Here is a 17,098-nt window from a genome sequence, read left to right as displayed (position 1 = left end):
TCACAAAGGCATCGTTTTGGAAAAGCCCTCTGAGACCATCAGGTCCAGCTGGTCCTCAGCACTGCCAGGCTTGCCACCAAACCCTGTCCCCAAGTGCCACATCCACAGAGCTTTAAATCACCCCAGAGATGGGGATTCCTCCTGACCCAGAACCCCATCCTGTTCTGTGGAGCAGGTATCAGTGATATGAGTGATAATTGATTATTTACAGCTATTAATGTGCACTTGATAATGTCCAAAATGAAGTTGAGATCTTGCCCACATTGAATTACATCCATTTTCACTAATTTGGCAGAAGCTTTAATTGTGTCCTGGGCCCCAAAGCACTCTCCCCTCCAAGCTTGTGTCACCTGCACATTAATAACTTGTTAATGAGGGTGAGTCATTAGCCTTCTTCTCATCCTTCCTATAACTCCATCACATATGGCCCCACTTTCTGCAGGGTTGGATTCTGTTCCCTCTCCCGTTTGTGAGCCTGCAATACCATCACAGAGTCATGGAATGGGTTGGGCTGGAAGGAACCTTAAAGCTCACCTTGTTCCAGCCACGTGCCATGGGCAGGGACACCTTCCACGAGCCCCATCCAACCCTGAACACTTCCAGGGATGGGGCATCCACAGCTCCTCTGGGCCATGCAGAAGTTATCCAACCCTATGGATGTCAGCTCAAAGCTCTCAGCACAATATTAGGAAGCTGGTTTTGCTCTGGTACTGGTAACTTCCCAAAATGCTGCAAGGCTGTGTGGCCAGAGCTTTGGACAAGATGACATTAAAAAAAAAAAAAACCTGGACAAAACAGGCACAGTTTTCCAGCAGTGTCTGGGTTTGATTTTCTAGGGGAAGAACACATTGGGATATCAGCAGTGTGGCTGTAGGCTATTCTTTGCAGTCAGTCATCACATTCCTGCTCTTAAAAAGTCACCAGAGAACTCTCAGACCATTGTATATAAATAAAATATCCCCATTTCTGGGCTAGACCGTGCCTGTGTGCAGCCTTCCACTCTGTGGTTAAATCCACAGTTCCCCTTTTCAAGGCGTGCTTATCTCACTTGTCCTCTGCCATCCCTTCTGAGGTACCAGCCCTGTTGGAGCTTGGAAGGCAGCAGTTATAAAAGAAACCCAGAGGGAGAGCGCCCAGGGGACGGGGAACAAAGAGACCCAGCTCTTGGCAGGACCCTGAGATGCCCAGGTAACCTCCCTGGTGTCTGGTGTGCTTTGGGTCTGCCCTGTGCTTGCTTTGCCGACTGCCAAGGTCCTGCTTTGCAAAGTCAGTTTGCACTGGGAAAAGCACCTGGAACCTGCTGCTTCTTTGTTGCTTGTGAGGTATTGGGACACATCAGCTGTAAGGGAGAAAATCATTACTTTTGGGAGGCTGGGTTTTGTGCTTTGGATTTCTACTATTCTTCTAAAAGGAATATATTCCTTGCACAAAGGAATATTCCCCTTTACCCTCTGCTTATTACTTATATAACTGAAACATTATCAAAACTTTGTCCTGAAAACTTACCATATCCATTTTTGTGAGGAGCACAATCCTCTTGTAGCCTTCTAGTAACCATCTTTACTTGGATATGCTTCTTTTGGTTCTCTTTTCAGCAATTTCTCCCATGAAACAGGGTATCACAGACTGCAGTTTGTTCTCAGGAGCTGTGGTCTAACACAGCTGCAGAAATTCAGCTTCCAAAAGCTGTGCTGTCAGTCTTAGTCTGGCAGCAAGAAAAAGACAAACAGCATTTTGGAAAACAAAGCAAGAAAAAATAAACTGAAAAGAACAGGATAGTAATTTAGGACTCATCTGAATTACAGTAACATTTTCATATCCAGTTTCAGTTCAGTAACATGCTGCACAGAAAATATAAGATCTAATACATGCAAGCTTTTAGGCAGAAAAAAAAATCTTTAGGATCTTTTTGAAAGCATAGGGAAAAGAAAAATCAGAACCCTTAACTTTTTGTGGACAAATTAAAAAAAAAAAATCCACAGGTAGCCAAACCCACTTTAAATAAACCCAAGTGGGAGTCAGTTGTTGTAGTTATAATAATGCCTGAAACCAACACACTGACATTATTCAAGTAGATGTGAGTGCTAAGCACTTGCAAAACATGAGGCTTTTAAAAGATTTTTTTTTTTAATAATGCTCCGAAGTCATTGCTTTTTTTAAGGAAAAAAGAGTGAATGCTCTCAGCAGTGAAACTAATGAAGTTGTTTTTTATTTTCAAGGATGAGGATATGAGGATAATGAATTTTTACTTCTAAACAGAGAGAAAAATTATTAGAGTATTTACTAGTCTCATCAGGTAAATGAAAGGATGTTTCCTGAAGCAGCAAAGAAAGCCTGATGCCAGTAATTTGTGCAGGCATAAATGTGTGCTGTAAAGAATATTTGTCCCATTGTCTGTGACTTGCTACATTTTGGGAGAACCAAAATGCCTGGCCAAGATGTCATTCTATAACCCAAAGTAAAATAAAATCAAACTCTGGCTCCCCAGGAACAATCCATTAGCAAACTCCTGAGTTTCAGCTGGCCTTGTGCACATTTGGGCTGTCAGGAAAGCAGAGAGGCACAAAATGTGAATATAGATAATGAGGGAACTTGGACATTAAAAACACACTCTACTGTAGATGATGTGTCATTTTAATGAACTCAACACTCAGACTGCATTTTGAAAAATAGTTACTGTACAGCAGAATTATTCCAACTGTGATCAGTGGGAGTGCTTCCAGTCCCTGGGTTATTCCTGCTCATTACCATTGGAAAATATTATGTTTTCCATGTGAGCAATTGCTGTAGTGCCCCAGGGAGGTGGTGAGATTGGGCTGGGGGGGTGCATTTCTCTTCAGTAAGAACATTTTGGAGAGCTGCTGTTCTGAATGCCCATTTTTATATTAGGTTATACATGAATGATTACACTGAGATCTTTTTTTTCTCCCAGTAATTCATGAAACTATCCATAAGGAAATGCTGGGTTTAAGCATTAAAAATTGTTGTTCATTGAAATTAGAAACAAAGCAGTTTCTCTTACACCAATAATTAATGGTGGAGAATTAGCCTTGAGGTGAGCAGTGAGTGTGTCTTTAGAGAGCTTTATTGGAGGAGTAACTAGACAGTAAATCCCAGTAAACAGCTATTTTATATAAAGTGGGAGCTAAAGTATGGTTATTTCTGTTCTTGGAGGAGATGGGACTCTCCCCAAAGCCAGTCTACACAAACCTGACTCACCTTCCATGGAGAAATGCTCTCATTCCATGGATGCCCTGAACATCCCCACATGAAGGTTTGAAAGCAGCAGCTTTTCAGGGAGGGCTGGCAAAGGGAGCAACAGGAAATGTGCTCAGTGTACCTATATTAAATTTAGCTTCCACAAGAAACATTTTCCTGCAAGAAAAGAAGAGTCTATCTCTGCAAGGCAGCAGCTTCACTCCTTTGGTCATGGGGACGGACCATGATCCACGGCTTGGGTGTTTAACCCTTGGCTTGTGCTCATTTTTAGCTCCTGTGAAATGGTGCCAAGGCTGGTGGGCTGAGGCCTGGCTGTGCCCATCCACCACCCAAAGATGATGGCCAGTGGGATGCCGGTTTTCCTGCTCCTCCTCTGGACAACAAACACCCCTCAAGGTGCAGGAGGTGAGGAGTTCCCAGCTGCCAGGGCAGTGCCCTGTCCAGACTGTTCCCAGTTGGTGCCTGGCTTGCTTTGGGAGAAAAGAATCTCCAGCCATGGGGAAACAACTTGTCTTGAGGTTTCCTGAGCCTTTATGGGGCAATGTGAAGTCCTGGGCATCAAAGGCTGGAATCACAGGAGAAGAGAAGGGGGGGCTGATCATGGAATCCCAGACTGGTTTGGGTTGGAAGGGACCTTAAAGCCCATCCAGTTCCACTCCCTGTCATGGGCAGGGACACTTTCCACCAGACCAGGGTGGTCAGAGTCACATCCAACCTGGCCTTGGGCACTCCCAGGGCTGCTGATGGCCCTCAGCTCCCTGGGGGCTGGCAAATAAGGGAGAGCAGGCTCTGAAGAACTGGAGGGGAGCAGATTGATTATTTCACTGCCCTGCTATTTATATGCTAACGTTTCCCCCAGCATGAGCTTCTCCTCATTTCCAAGGGAGCTCCAGGAATCCTTCTTGCCCTGTCATTTTAAATTATCCTTCCCATCCTTCTGTGTTTTCTTCCATTTGTGCTTAATTCCTCTGTTCATCATTTTGGTTCTGCTCTCACATGCGACTTCTTGTGGCTGTCAACCTTCTCTTTGAAAGCCCCCCACGCTGCTCTCTCCTGCAAGCTGATGTGGGTGAGAATTGTTCATGCAGCTGATCACTCCATCAGCCCTGTGTGACAATGAGGACCAGGATGAAAACTCTGAACCTAATTAACAAGCCAAATGTAATATATCACAGCAATTTTCAAGTTGAAACTGTTGTAAGAATTTCATTTTTCAAGCTAAGTTTTAATAAACTCTTATTTGATGGGGTTTTGGTTATTTAAAGTTTTTTTTTTTTGGTCAAATATTAGAAATATTTTATAAGGAGCTGTTGAGAGAACATAATATTAAAATGAAATTATTTGCTTGTATTGCTCGCTGCTTGCAAACAGGTATTGCTCTAAACAATTCACTGGATTGGACACTGATGGATATTTCTGTTTTCTCCCTTCCAGTCCAGGTTTTGCCACCTGTTAACTTCACCCTCACAGTCTCTGCATTGGCACAAGTGCTGTTACACTGGGAGCCAAACCCTGCTCAGGAACAAAACAACTCCACCATTAGATACGACGTGAAAATCCTGAGCCCTGAGCCAGAAGAGGTAAGAGAAAAAAATAAATCAAGGATCCTAAGAAGGCTAAATCCTTGCTGTTCTCTTGTATCTAAACCCATGCTTTGGGAACTGCAGAGATTCCCTCTCAGCCATCCTTGTGGACACAGCTCTGCCGGGACGCGCCTTGGGAATTGCAGCTTTCATCTCGAGGGGAGCATGGATCCTGGCTTTAAGCACTGGCCCCCCATTCAGCTCACTGAGCTCACCCCAGTGTGTGGCTCAGTCTTTGCAGGTCCCTTATTTTGCCTCCCCATCCCCTGTGGTTTTCTGCTATTTTCTGTTTCCAGTACGACACCGGGAGGACTCGCAGCGTGCGGACGGCGGCGCTTCACAACGGCTTCTCCGCCCGCGTGCGCACCTTGCTCCTCCAGGAGGGCCTGCAGGTGGGCAGTGACTGGGTGGAGGGAACCCTCCCACCTCTGCCAGGTAAGAAAACCCAAGCAAGGCCTGGGGCTTTGTGTTCTGCCCCAGTCTGTGGACTGAACATTAAAAGGTGACACGTTTAGCTCTTTAAAATAAAAATACGGCGTTTTCCGCTCTACCTGCTACGAAAGGATTTAGTCCAGAGCTTTCCCTGCTGCAGTGGAGCCTGGAGTACAATCTGGAGGTGCAAAATGTCAACAACACCTATAAAATTTTCTAACAATGCCTTGCTAAGGCTGAGTTAACCTAGCGTGGTGCACCTAGGATGCTGCTGCCTTGTTCCACATGAAATACACAGGGCTGTGTGGCACAGCTTTACTCACTGCTTGGGAATTGCATCCTTCCCAAGCCACAGAGCTGTGTCATGGGGAGGGGAACTGGATGCAACAGACACAGCTACAATGGCTCAAACTGGAATCCAGAAGGAAGAAAATTGGATGCAACAGACACAGCTACCATGGCCCAAACTGGAATCAAAAAGGAAGAAAATTGGATGTAACAGACACAGCTACCATGGCCCAAACTGGAATCAAAGTGTTTTAGCAACAGGAACTTGTTATGATTTTTGCAGTGAGGTTTTCTTTCTGCTCTGTAATTCCTTGCCTCTCCAGGTGCTGCAGAGACCTCTGTCACCAACCTGTCCTGTGTCACCCATGTCACCATCCCTGGCAATGTCTCTCTCCATTGCAGTTGGCTCCCTGGCCAAAGGGCTCCAGAAGACACCAAATATTTCCTGTTTTACAGGTTGGTGTCTGCTGCTTCTCCAGCAAGCAGTGAATTTCTTTACAAACACCCTGTCTCACCAGCATTTTAATTTAGGTATGAGACACACACAGAGGAATGTCCCACTTACAGCAAAGACAAGTGGAGCAGGAATATTGAGTGCAGATTTTCAAGTACTCACATTAAACCTGGTGAGATTGACAACCTCATTGTCATTCACATTAATGGCTCCAGCGAATGTGCTGCAATCAAGCCTTTCCAGCAGTTATTTAACCAAAATGCCATTGGTGAGTAGGAATACATTAAAAAAATATCAAAAATGTCTGGCAGGATTGTCAAAATGTGAGGAAGCTCTGTTGGATTGAGTGGTTCTTGATGCAGGTGAAAGGATGTGTTGATTTTGTATAGTCATCTTAAGGGAACTGGAAGAAATAACTGCATTGTTTGAGCTAAATTTGATTTTAACCATCTATTTTAAATTATAGAATTGCAAAGCTAAAAGCTAGTAAAGGCAGTTAGTTTTCTGTTTGTTAGCTAAAGCATTATTTCCAATATTAATTTTCAGTTGATTTAGTCAATAGACTTTAAAACACTGTTTTTATTACCCTTAATTTTGCAGCCTTCCTTTAAAGAGGATTGAGACACGTGGTATTCAAGTTAACCCTGTCCTCTAAAGGAAGGCATTAGAGTCTGGAATAAAAGGGAATATCAGCCATGACTGTCTATCCTCTTTCATCCACACAAATAATTTACTTTCCTGCATTAGTTCCATACCTTTTTCTTTTTTTAAACAGATAACAATTCTCTTTTTCGTGACTTCACTAAGAGAAAAATCAGAAATTTTCTTCTTAGAAATCATCCCCATAACAGCAGCTGAATTCCTTTGAATTTTTTCCATTCTGCAGTAACTTTCCTGGCTACATCTGCATTTTCGTTTTCCTGGAAATGAAATTTTTCTAACTATTCTATCATTAATTTAATGCTTCTGTGGAAATTAATTTAATAAATTCCTCTTTCCCCAGTAATCTAAATTTCCAAAACTTTGAAGTGGGTTTTCCAAACTGTTTTCCTTTGACTATTACCAGCAATGTAGTTATTCCTCCTGAATCCTTATCTTTTCAGTCCAAAAAGGGAAATAAATTCAATAATTATAGGTCCTACTTGGAAACACTATCAGGTTATAAAATGCTCCAGGTTTTTAGTATTCAAACTTGTCTCTATAAATAACTCACCTGTATGGTTTTCTTTTTGCAGAGAAAGTGAATATTCCCAGAAATATCAGCATATCCCTGGAGCAAAATGATCTCCTGGCCATGTGGGAGAAGCCAATTTCTCCTTTCCACGAGGAATGTTTTGAATATGAATTTTATCTCATCAACCTGAAGTCAGGTAACAAGCAGGTAATTGCTCCTCCAGCATCCAAGATTATCCAACATTCCTGTCCCCTCCAGCTGGGATTTGCCTTCCTCTTTTCCTCAATGCCTTTTCAATCTGCAACAAACCATCCCCAAGGAACTTGGGAAAGCAGGACAAAATTGGATTTATTCAGCTTATGCATCTGGGTTCAGAACAGTTTTCACCATCTAGAAAATGCTGCATTGAGGATCTGCAGGAAGAATGGAGAAATGAGGCATTTTCCAGGAATTTTCTCTGGAATATTGGCGTGTTAGGAGAAGTTACACCTACAAAAATGGGGCTGTTACCTCTAAAGCAAGGCCAGCAGCTCGCAGTTAATAAAAATAAAAAAAAAAAAAGATAAACAGAGATTGAATTTGTTTTCTGAATGTTTTGAGTCTCAATTCATCTCTGACAGCACAAACTGTGCTCCTGACAGATGCTGAGACTCTTCTCCAGCAGTTTCCAGCTGCGGGTGGATGCCAGCAGCAGATATTCCATCAGGATCAGGGCCAACCTCAACCACATCTGCCGTGCCCCAGGGGTCTGGAGTGACTGGAGTGACATCGTTTATGTTGGTGAGAATTCCCAAAATTCCACTGCTAACTGGGGAGCCAATGCTGCCTAATCAGGAGCCTGCCCAGAACTCTCACAGGAAACAGGAAAACAGAGATTTGAAGGAAAAACCTGACTTGTTCATGCCAAGGGGATTTAAATCTGTTCCATTAAAAATAAACTACTTGCAAGAGGATTGGTTTTAAGCAATGCTTTGTGAATATTTCCAGAGATTGCTTTAAACTCAAGGCCTTTTCTTGCATCACTGCAGTTTTTTTCAGGTTTTTCCCTGCTCTCATTGTGATGTTCATGCTGGAAATAAATATGAGAGACAATGTCAGCCACTGATTCACTGAAATTATCTCACCCCTTCAATGCTGAGGGAAAAAAAGAACATTCTTTTAGCATCTTTGGATTCTTTTAGCATCTTTGGATTCTTTTAGCATCTTTTAGCTTCCCCATTGGTGGGGAGCAAATGCTGCCTAATCAGGAGCGTGCCCAACATCACAAAATTCTAATAGGAAACAGGAAAACAGTGCTTTGAATTTAATTTACTGAAATTATCTCCCTTAAATGCTGGGAGAAAAAAAAAGAACATGATTGTAGCATCTTTGGAGCCTGATCATTGGCCCCATGCTGTTTTGTATTTCCTGCTTGCTGACCAAGTTGTTGTGGAAATAACAGTTCCTTTATCACTGCACGTTATCAACTGTTTGTTCTTAGACATCCTCCTTTGCTCTTATCTGTGGAGTTTCTCAACTTCCTTGTTTTCACTTAAAAAATATACTCTGTTACACTCCTGTTTACTACATTTCCCCTCTTGTACCACGAATTCACATTTTCAGTGTTTTGCCTCCTTTCTCCCAACACGTCCCCTTGACCTCCCCACCTGGCTCACGCAGCAAACATGGAAAATGGATTCTGATGGCAAAACAAAATTGTTCTTCCCTAAAAATTTATTTAAATCTCAACAATAACCAAGGACAGGACCACTTAACCCAGTTTTTGCTCATGGAAAGGAGTTTGTAGGGGCTTGTTGCAGTTCATTGGCACAATGCAGGTTCCTGCCACTATCTCAGCCACTTGTTCTCTCCTTTACTTCAAAATAAAAGAAAATTATTGTAGAAATCAGAAATTCAGTGCCATGGAAGCTCTACATTTAATTTTTTATTCTAGGTATCAGGTCTTCAAAATCTGCGTGTTAATTTTTGATCTGAATACAACCACATTAAACATCTAATGAAATATTTACAATATTTAAATTCTAAACACATTTCAAATAAACTGTACTAAAATAATACATTAAATTTCTTTTTTTTTCCTTGAAATTCAGGGCAAAATAAACTGGAGGGTTCCATGGCCTGGATTCTCACTCTGCTCTGTGTGTCCATGTCCTGCACATTGCTGCTTGTTGCTATAATATGCCAAGTGTAAGTATTAGCATTTTTTTTTTTAATTACAATATAACCAAGGACATTCAACAAGTGTGGGGGGATGTCACAAGCTCTGCTTAATTCTGAGCAAAAGCTGAGCTTGCCTAAACATACAAAGCAAAAATAATCAGCCTCATTAATTATCAGTAATAACATTCGGCAAAATTGGTGGGGTAAGAGAGTTATTCAATTTAATCTCACACAACAAACCCATCTATTGAGCGAGGTGAATTTGTTAAAATTTGTTAGAACCTGTTTGTCCTTATCTCATTTCTTCATTAAATGCACCTGATTGGGTGAGTGATTTCCCCAGCAATTTTCATTTATCCCTGGTGAAAGCTGCTCAGAGCATCCCTCATGGCCAAAATACCTACACCTCTGGTGTTTGCTTTGAGTATTTGAAATATTGACTTTATTTTTAATTGTACTCTGGCTCTGGATGCTGTATAGCAAAGGCCAAAACTCCCCAAATGCACAGTGAGGAAGCCCAGCTACACTTTGGATTTGTGTCTGTGATAGCCAAATCATAAGTGATGAACTGAAGGCTCCATGTAATTAGCAATTTCTCCCTGAAACACACAGCAATTACCAGTCCACAATAAACACATCTTCCCTTAATGGAAGTGCTAATTCCTTATTAATTTCTTTAGTGCCTTTTTATTTGTTGCATCCTTGGCTGCGTTTCCTGTATCCAATAAAGGTGCTGTGGACAGGATGCTCCAAGAGGGTGACTGAGATGAACTCTGCCTGTGGGACCGTTCTCAGGGCTCTGCTCAGGAGGGTTCTGGCAGGAGCAGCACAGGGAGTTCATCCCTGTGGAATCTGTAGGCAACCCTGACAAGGGACGAGATGAGAATCTTGACTCTGTGTTTCAGAAGGCTGATTTATTATTTATAATAGCATATAATTATTTATTTTAATTTATTTATTTTTTAATAGCATATAATATATGCTATTATATTATATTAAGAGAAAATGATATACTAAAACTACACTAAAGAAAGAGAAGGGAGACATCAGAAGGCTGGACAAGAATGAATAATAAAATCTTGTGACTGCTCACAGCCTCGACACAGCTGGACTTGTGATTGGTCATTAATTAAAAACAATTTCACATGCTGGGTAAACAATTCTCCAAATCACATTCAAAGTAGCAAAACAGGGAGAAGCTGAAGCTTCCCAGCTACTCAGTAGAAAAGATTCTGGCAAAGGATTTTTCATGAAATATGTCAGTGACAATCCCCGTGTCACACACTTGTCCTCAGCCGTGCAGCCTCGATGTCTTGCTGAAAATCCCCAAATTTCTCTTACTTACATGACTCTTTTATGGACTGAGCTGGAGCTCCTCCCCGCTCCAGCACATTCTCCAGCTCTCTCCTCTCTCTTTGGGACAGCAGAACCAACACCAGCTAGCAGCAGTTTGCTCCATGTTTTCCTGTGGAGTTCTGACAGCATTTGAATATTACATTTACCCCCTCTGGAGATCCTGGAACACACACAGGGGGAGAAATAAATCCAGGGTACAATTCTACTCAACTTGGAGATGCTGTACTAATGCATTGTATGGTTTTAATCCAAATTTCAGGGAGCTTTTCCAGGTTCAGCTGCTTGCTGCTGCCTTGGTTGCTCCCAGGAGTTTCTCTCCAGTATAAAATTCCCCAACATCCAAAGGCTCATTGCTTTCTCTCTTTGTCAACATGATGAAAATTTTACCTCCCTGCTACTCTGAATTTCATGGAGCTGCTCACCTCATTCCACCCTTCCCTGCTGCTCCTTCTCCTTCTCTGATCCCCAGCCTGCCCTGGGAGGATGGGCAAGTGTAAGAAGATGAAACACAGGGTTGTACCTGCAGATATTAAAAAAAGAAAAATCGAGCAGGTTTCCTAGATCACAGTTTCATTAGTACTCTCTGTTTTTACTGCTCTTGAAAATTCATGAAGTGCACTCTGTGATTCAAGCCACAGAATCGTTTCAAGTTTTGTGTGATTTCAGCCATTATAAGGAATTTCATTACAGCAAAGAGCTCCATAAATTTTTCTGTGCACTTGCAGGCATCAGGGTTAAAGCCCACCATTTGGGAGGAGTGCTGCAAGGCAAAGGGGCCCTCTGGGGCTGTCTGGGCAGGCTCTTCCCTTCACTCACTTACAGGGGCTGATGGGGTTAGAGTCTTGATAAAAACCACAATTGAATGGTTTGCTCTCTGCCTTTAGGAGTGAGCACTGTGCTTCCCTAGAAACAGCATCTTCTCCTGGAGATGAGCCCCCAGGAGGATGGAATCAGTAACTTGCTCTGGCATGAGGGCACTCAGTGCCCTCCACACCCCAAAATCTGTGTGGTCATCCAGGTACCCCCTGTTCTGCACCCCTCAGCAGGCCACGAGCAGAGTGACCAGCCAGCTTTGGAAAAACTCCACGGGGAATCTCAGGGGAGGCACTCTGACATGGCGTTACACCAAATACTTCAATCTCATCACAGAGCAAGGAGAGCTTGTTCTCCTGCTTGTTTCTCATGTTTCTCTGCAGCCTTTCCATGTCACAGCCTGTGGGAAGAGTGGAAATTTCAGAAAGGCAGACACAGCACAAACCCCAGACCCTGATCAGAAACGCTGACTTAAGGCACCAGGGTCCCGTGGGGTGTGTCCAAGGCCTGAAGGTCCAAGCAGTGACAATGGACAAGGGCTGTGCCTTAACCTGTGTAGACAGAGATACCTGAGATGCTTTTTGTGATGAGATCTTTAACCACAAAACTCTGACTTTTCAGTAACCTCCAAAAAAAGAACAGAACCATTCTGAGGGCACCACCCCAGCAACTCCTCCCTGCCAAGACCTGAGGGGCAAAGCAGCCCCCATGGACACACTTCTGTCTCATTTCTCGTGGGCATTTGTGCACCTTCCCTAAGTGCTCCCCTTCCAGAAGTGACATGTAATTTATGCTTTTTGCTGCCTCAATAAATAATTTTGATATGGCTCCATCAAAATCTTTTCTTGGCAAACGGCACGACGAGGAACACACCAATTCCAAGTAGAACCAACTCTTGTTGGGTACTTTGCCCAGCAGTGGCATAAATCAGAGCTGAAATGAGCTGCAGGGGAATGCTGTGGCCTTTTGAGCAGTTTGTGAGAGCTGGTGAGGTGTAGGAGCCGTGAAGGGCAAAGCTGCCCTGAGGAAGGGCACAAAGGCCTGACCCTTAGGAGGAGAGCTGGGAGGAGTGGAGCTGATACCAGGTGCTGCAAAAACAATATTGGCACTCATCCTGTCCCACTCCTGAGCTCTAGCAGCAGCCACTTTCCTGTCCCACCCCAGGGGTGGGCAGCACACAGCCTGGCTGCTCCGTGACGCCCAGCAGTGGCTCTGTTGTGTCCAGCATTTCAACAAAAAAAGCGCAAATGTTTCTCCCAAAACACCTCACACCCTGTTTTTCCTGCCCATATTCCCATTTGTGGCTGTACAATTCCCTCCCAAAGCCTCATCCTGTGCAGCAGAGGGGAGACATCCCACAGCTCGTGTCTGTGGGGTGTGTGGCCCTTCCCTTCACCTGGTAATTGGTGAAGCATCAATGGCACCTTCAAGGCAGCAGCAGCTCAGCCAGCAAGGCTTAGCTCCAAGCTGACAGACAGAAAATATTATTCCTCCTCACCAGGAGAATAGTAATAGGATAAAGGTAAACTTGACAGAACTCAGAAAGCTTCTGGAAGAACAGTCCTAAGAACATAAGCACTGAACTAAGCAGACATCAGCCAGGGGGACTGTCATGAAATAAAGGGGGCAGAGGAGCAGATCTGCCCGTGGTGCCTGAACACATCTCTGCTTCCTCCAGAACAGACCCTGGGCAGGAACTCTGGGCTGAGCAATCCTCACTCAGGCCACGCTCCCACTGAAACCTGCCCCCTTTGGGACACGGTGCAATGCAGGGCTGGAGACAGCGAGGGCGTTTCAGCAGCAGGAATGTGAGATCTGAGCCCTGGCATGCAGCAGAGACAAGGAACAGTCCCCTCTGCTGTCCCAAAGCCCTGTGCTGTGAGCCCAGGCAGTGCAGGCAAGGAGGGGGGGTCTCAGGGCTGTGAGCAGGATCAGCTATCCCAGCACTGAGCTGATCCATTTGCTGTCAGCTGTCCCTGGTGCCTTCCCCTGCCTGCTCCCAGCTCCCTTGGCACACAATTATTTGTGGCTGCTCTCCTGCCACGCGGCACTGGCAGTTTATGGCCAGACACCAAAGCCTGAGCACGAGGCAGCTCGTCCAGCTTGTCCAGCTTGTCCTGATGAGGCACCTGACAGCAGAGCCCTTGGCAGGAGCAGTGTGAACAGACACATCAGAGCAGTTCAGTTTTCCCCAGACAGCCCCGGAAGCCCTGGCATGGGATGGGGACAGCCTCACCCACCTCCTCCTGCCCCCTGCCTGTCCCCAGGCCCAGAGGTGACCTGTGAGGAGTGGCACAGCTGCCCAGCCCCAGGGGGGACCATTACCTGTTGGAACCCTAACTGCTCAGAATTTTAAACCTTCTGTGCTAACAAACACTAGCCCCCAGAAAACCACTACATTTAACCTAAAACCATAGAAAAAAACTTCCAAAATTAAGTAATAAAACTAAAGTTGTAAGCATATAATTTAAATAAAAGTGTATAATATCGAATATTAGAAACTTAAACTCAGCAGTTAAGGTTCCAACAATTCTCCCTGTCAGGAGGTGCTGCAGGCAGAGCTGGCTTCTCCTGGGGCTCAGCACCTGCTGCTGCTTGGGCCCCTCAACCCCAGGAGCAGCAACTCTCTCTCATCCCTCCACTGATGTTTCTTACAGAAACCACGTTTGGAGTAAACTGTTCCCACCAATCCCAATGCCCAGCAACAAATTCCGAGACCCTTTCCCAGTTGACTATGAGGTAAATAATTTTTTTCCTTTTTTTTTAAACTAAAATGAATGCTTTTGTTTGTGTACTGCTTTTTCCCTGTAAGGCTGAGAGCAAAGAGGGTTCTAGAATCATTAAATCTCTAAAAGATCTCCAAGACCATTAAGTCCAACCCCATGAGCACAAACCCCATTGAATTAGCAATTCCTGAGGCTGTTTTTGCCATCCTCCCTGCTGTGGGAGATTCTCACCTCGCTGTGTGGCTCCTTCCTTTGCCAGGTCCCAGTCTGCTGCAGCTCTGCACCTGGCTTTGCTTGCAGGTGTTGTGGTTTGGGAAGGGTTAAAAACGAACAGAAGGGTTAAAAATGAACAGAAGGGTTAAAAATGCACAGAAGGGTTAAGTGATATTGTCCGGGTTTTCCCCTTGCTGGCTCCATTCCCTATTCCAGCAGAAATCCTCTCCCGGTTTTCCTTTTGCCGGCTCCATTCCCAACTCCAGGCCGGTTCTTTGTTCCCTACACTGAATTTCTGAATTTCTGAATTTTGAATTTCTGAATTTCTGAATTTGGGGCTCACCCGTGGCTCTGCCCTCTGTAGGAGTTGCAGTTTCTCCCCAGCCAGACAGAGGCTGCAGGGTGGCTCCTGGAGAGCTGCTCTTGTTCAGCCTCACAATTCAAAATGTTTTGGTCCTGCTGTTAAGCTGGGCTTAAGCCTTTCTGGGTTTGCTGTTATTTCTGATAAATACATTTATCTTACAGATGAGATAAACCCCTCATTGTCCGCTCAGGACCTTGATTTCCATTTGTCCCCTTGGAACAGGGGTTTGATTTTTTGCATGTTGTTCTTCCTCCATGGTCTGGTTGAGGAAACAGGCTTAGAAGATTATCCTATCATGTTTGTTTTTAATTAAATGGTGCAAACCACCACAACTTGGGCCATCACACCAAAGAACACGAGAAATAGCAAATATTAATGCTGCAGCTGGAAAAGGTGAGCTTGCAAAGGCAGGTTCAGGCTCTCAGCAGCAGCTCTGCCTTGTTTTCACTCCTCACTCCAGGTGAGCTGGCCCTGGTGGGTGACAGCAGCCAGAGGCTTCCTGCTGGCACCACGGCCACAAGGCTGGTGGCACTGCCAGGGAGGGCTGAGGACACGACCCAGGTCCCTGCTGAGGCCACCAGGGAGAGGGAAGTTGTTTGTTGGGGACACTCAGTTCCTAAATTCGGTGTAAACAGGGCTGAGGTGATGAAAGCCCTGCAGGTGGTGGCCGTGGGAACCGGCTGGGCCCTGCAGTGTCACCGGCTGGGCCCTGCAGTGTCACCTGCTGGTCCCTGCAGCGTCACCTGCCACCCTGCAGGGCTTCCCAGCAGCTCAGCCACTGCTGCTCCCTTCTGCAGCCCTGTTTGTGCAGCTCTGCCAGGATGTGATCCCATAAATGGGCTCTGGAAGGATGTGATCCCATAAATGGCTTTGCTGCTCTGTATTCAGAAAAATTCCTGTGCCTCAAACCATGATTCCCTCACTGCCACAGTGCCAGGCCCTGGAGAAGGCTCCTCAGGGCAGTGGTGGAGGCACCAGCCCTGAAGAGCTCAAAAACCGCTTGGTTTTTGGATGTGGCCCTTTGGGATAGGATTTAGTGGGTGTGGTGGGATCTGACTGAAGGTTGGACTCGATGATCTTGGGAGATCTTTGCCAGCCTTAATGATTTCATGATTCTGTGCTCTCCAGCTCCTCCTGGGCTCCTTGTTCTTGGCTACAGAGGCATGGCCACTGTGGGAGACTTTGGCAAATGGGGAGTTTGGGGGTGCAGGGCTGGAGGGACAGAGGGTGAGCAGCTCAGTGAGAGCTTCAGCCAGAGGGTGAAAATCCTCCTGTTGAACCCAATGCTTCTGAGCTCCTCAACCATCAACCATTTTGGGTTAATCCCTCTGAAAATGCACAAATTTGAACTCTTAGCTCTCCCCCAGCCCAAGCCACCCTCCCAGCTCCCAGCTCCATGGGGTGTTTGCTTTGCAGAGAGCACGGACGTGCCCCAGCTCCACGGAGACCGAGGTGGACAGCCTGGCTGAAGGGCTCTCCTGCAGTGTCCTCGACGACTCCGTGTTCTGAGAGGCTCCACGAGGTCACACCCACCATTGCTGGAGAGGGCTCTGTGTCACCTCTGTGTCCCTGTTCCCAGTGGGGAGGAGAATCTGCCTGCACCAGGTGCCTTGTTACCAAACAGAACATTCCAGTTCAATGGAAGCTCATGGCGCCAGGGCTGTGAAGGGGGGAAAAAAAGCTTGGAAAAGAGCCGATGGATTAATTTTTCCTGGTTGGCACCTTAATCTTTTGGATGTTTGTTTTACCTTGCCCTGACAACTGGAGATGCAAACTGGGTTTGGCACAGCCCTATGGATGCAGCAAGGTGGTCCTGGCAGTGACCAAGAGGGGTCAAACACTGGGAAAAGAAGAAAAAACGTGTGAAGCACCCAGTGCTGCACAGCAAGGCCACCATGAGAGCAGGGACACTCACCTGGCTTTTGCTGCTACGCTCTGTAATGAAACTGTGAATTTCCACCTGAATTTCCACCCTGGGCTCTGACGCATGAAGTTCTCCTGGTCTTGCAGAATTCCTTCTAATTTGAAGAAACCTCCGCCCATGGAGCTGGGTCAAACACGTTAACAAAGAATAAAAATAAAGATTTGATCCAGCCAATAAGTTCTTTGGAAGGTGCCTAAAGAAATGGAGTTTCTAGGTACTATAGGCTAAAAATAATTATAATAAATGAGCCAGTTCTCATCTGGGTGAAGTAGCATTGCTCCATCAAAGTTAATGTAGCTCATTAATATAATGTTGGTGCCTCCAATGTCTCTCTTGCATGTGCTTTTAATGGATTTGAGGGACCCAACTTTAACACTCTAAAATCAGAATTT

The 17,098-nt window shown here is 45.1% G+C and overlaps 1 protein-coding gene across 1 annotated transcript; it reads left to right on the top strand.

Annotated features, from left to right (window-relative positions):
• Nucleotides 1–1,173: 1,173 nt before the first annotated feature.
• Nucleotides 1,174–16,291, top strand: IL5RA (interleukin 5 receptor subunit alpha). Its single transcript, XM_036391171.1, has 11 exons — nucleotides 1,174–1,188; nucleotides 3,491–3,624; nucleotides 4,654–4,799; nucleotides 5,099–5,237; nucleotides 5,846–5,978; nucleotides 6,054–6,244; nucleotides 7,212–7,357; nucleotides 7,792–7,930; nucleotides 9,241–9,337; nucleotides 14,137–14,218; nucleotides 16,199–16,291. The coding sequence occupies exons 2-11, from the start codon at nucleotides 3,555–3,557 to the stop codon at nucleotides 16,289–16,291; spliced, it is 1,236 nt and encodes a 411-aa protein (XP_036247064.1). The 5' UTR covers nucleotides 1,174–1,188; nucleotides 3,491–3,554.
• Nucleotides 16,292–17,098: the final 807 nt, after the last annotated feature.

This window comes from Molothrus ater, chromosome 11, assembly GCF_012460135.2.
Source record: "Molothrus ater isolate BHLD 08-10-18 breed brown headed cowbird chromosome 11, BPBGC_Mater_1.1, whole genome shotgun sequence".
NCBI classification, from domain to species: Eukaryota; Metazoa; Chordata; class Aves; order Passeriformes; family Icteridae; genus Molothrus; species Molothrus ater.
The sequence above is the reverse complement of the archived record's forward strand: the minus strand, read 5'-3'. Positions and strand labels throughout refer to the sequence as shown.

Coding starts and splice junctions, on each gene's coding strand:
- IL5RA (XM_036391171.1), top strand. CDS start 3,555: ATGATGGCCAGTGGGATGCCGGTTTTCCTGCTCCTCCTCTGGACAACA. Junction 6,245..7,211: donor ATTTAACCAAAATGCCATTG/GTGAGTAGGAAT, acceptor TTCTTTTTGCAG/AGAAAGTGAATATTCCCAGA. Junction 14,219..16,198: donor CTTTCCCAGTTGACTATGAG/GTAAATAATTTT, acceptor TTTGCTTTGCAG/AGAGCACGGACGTGCCCCAG.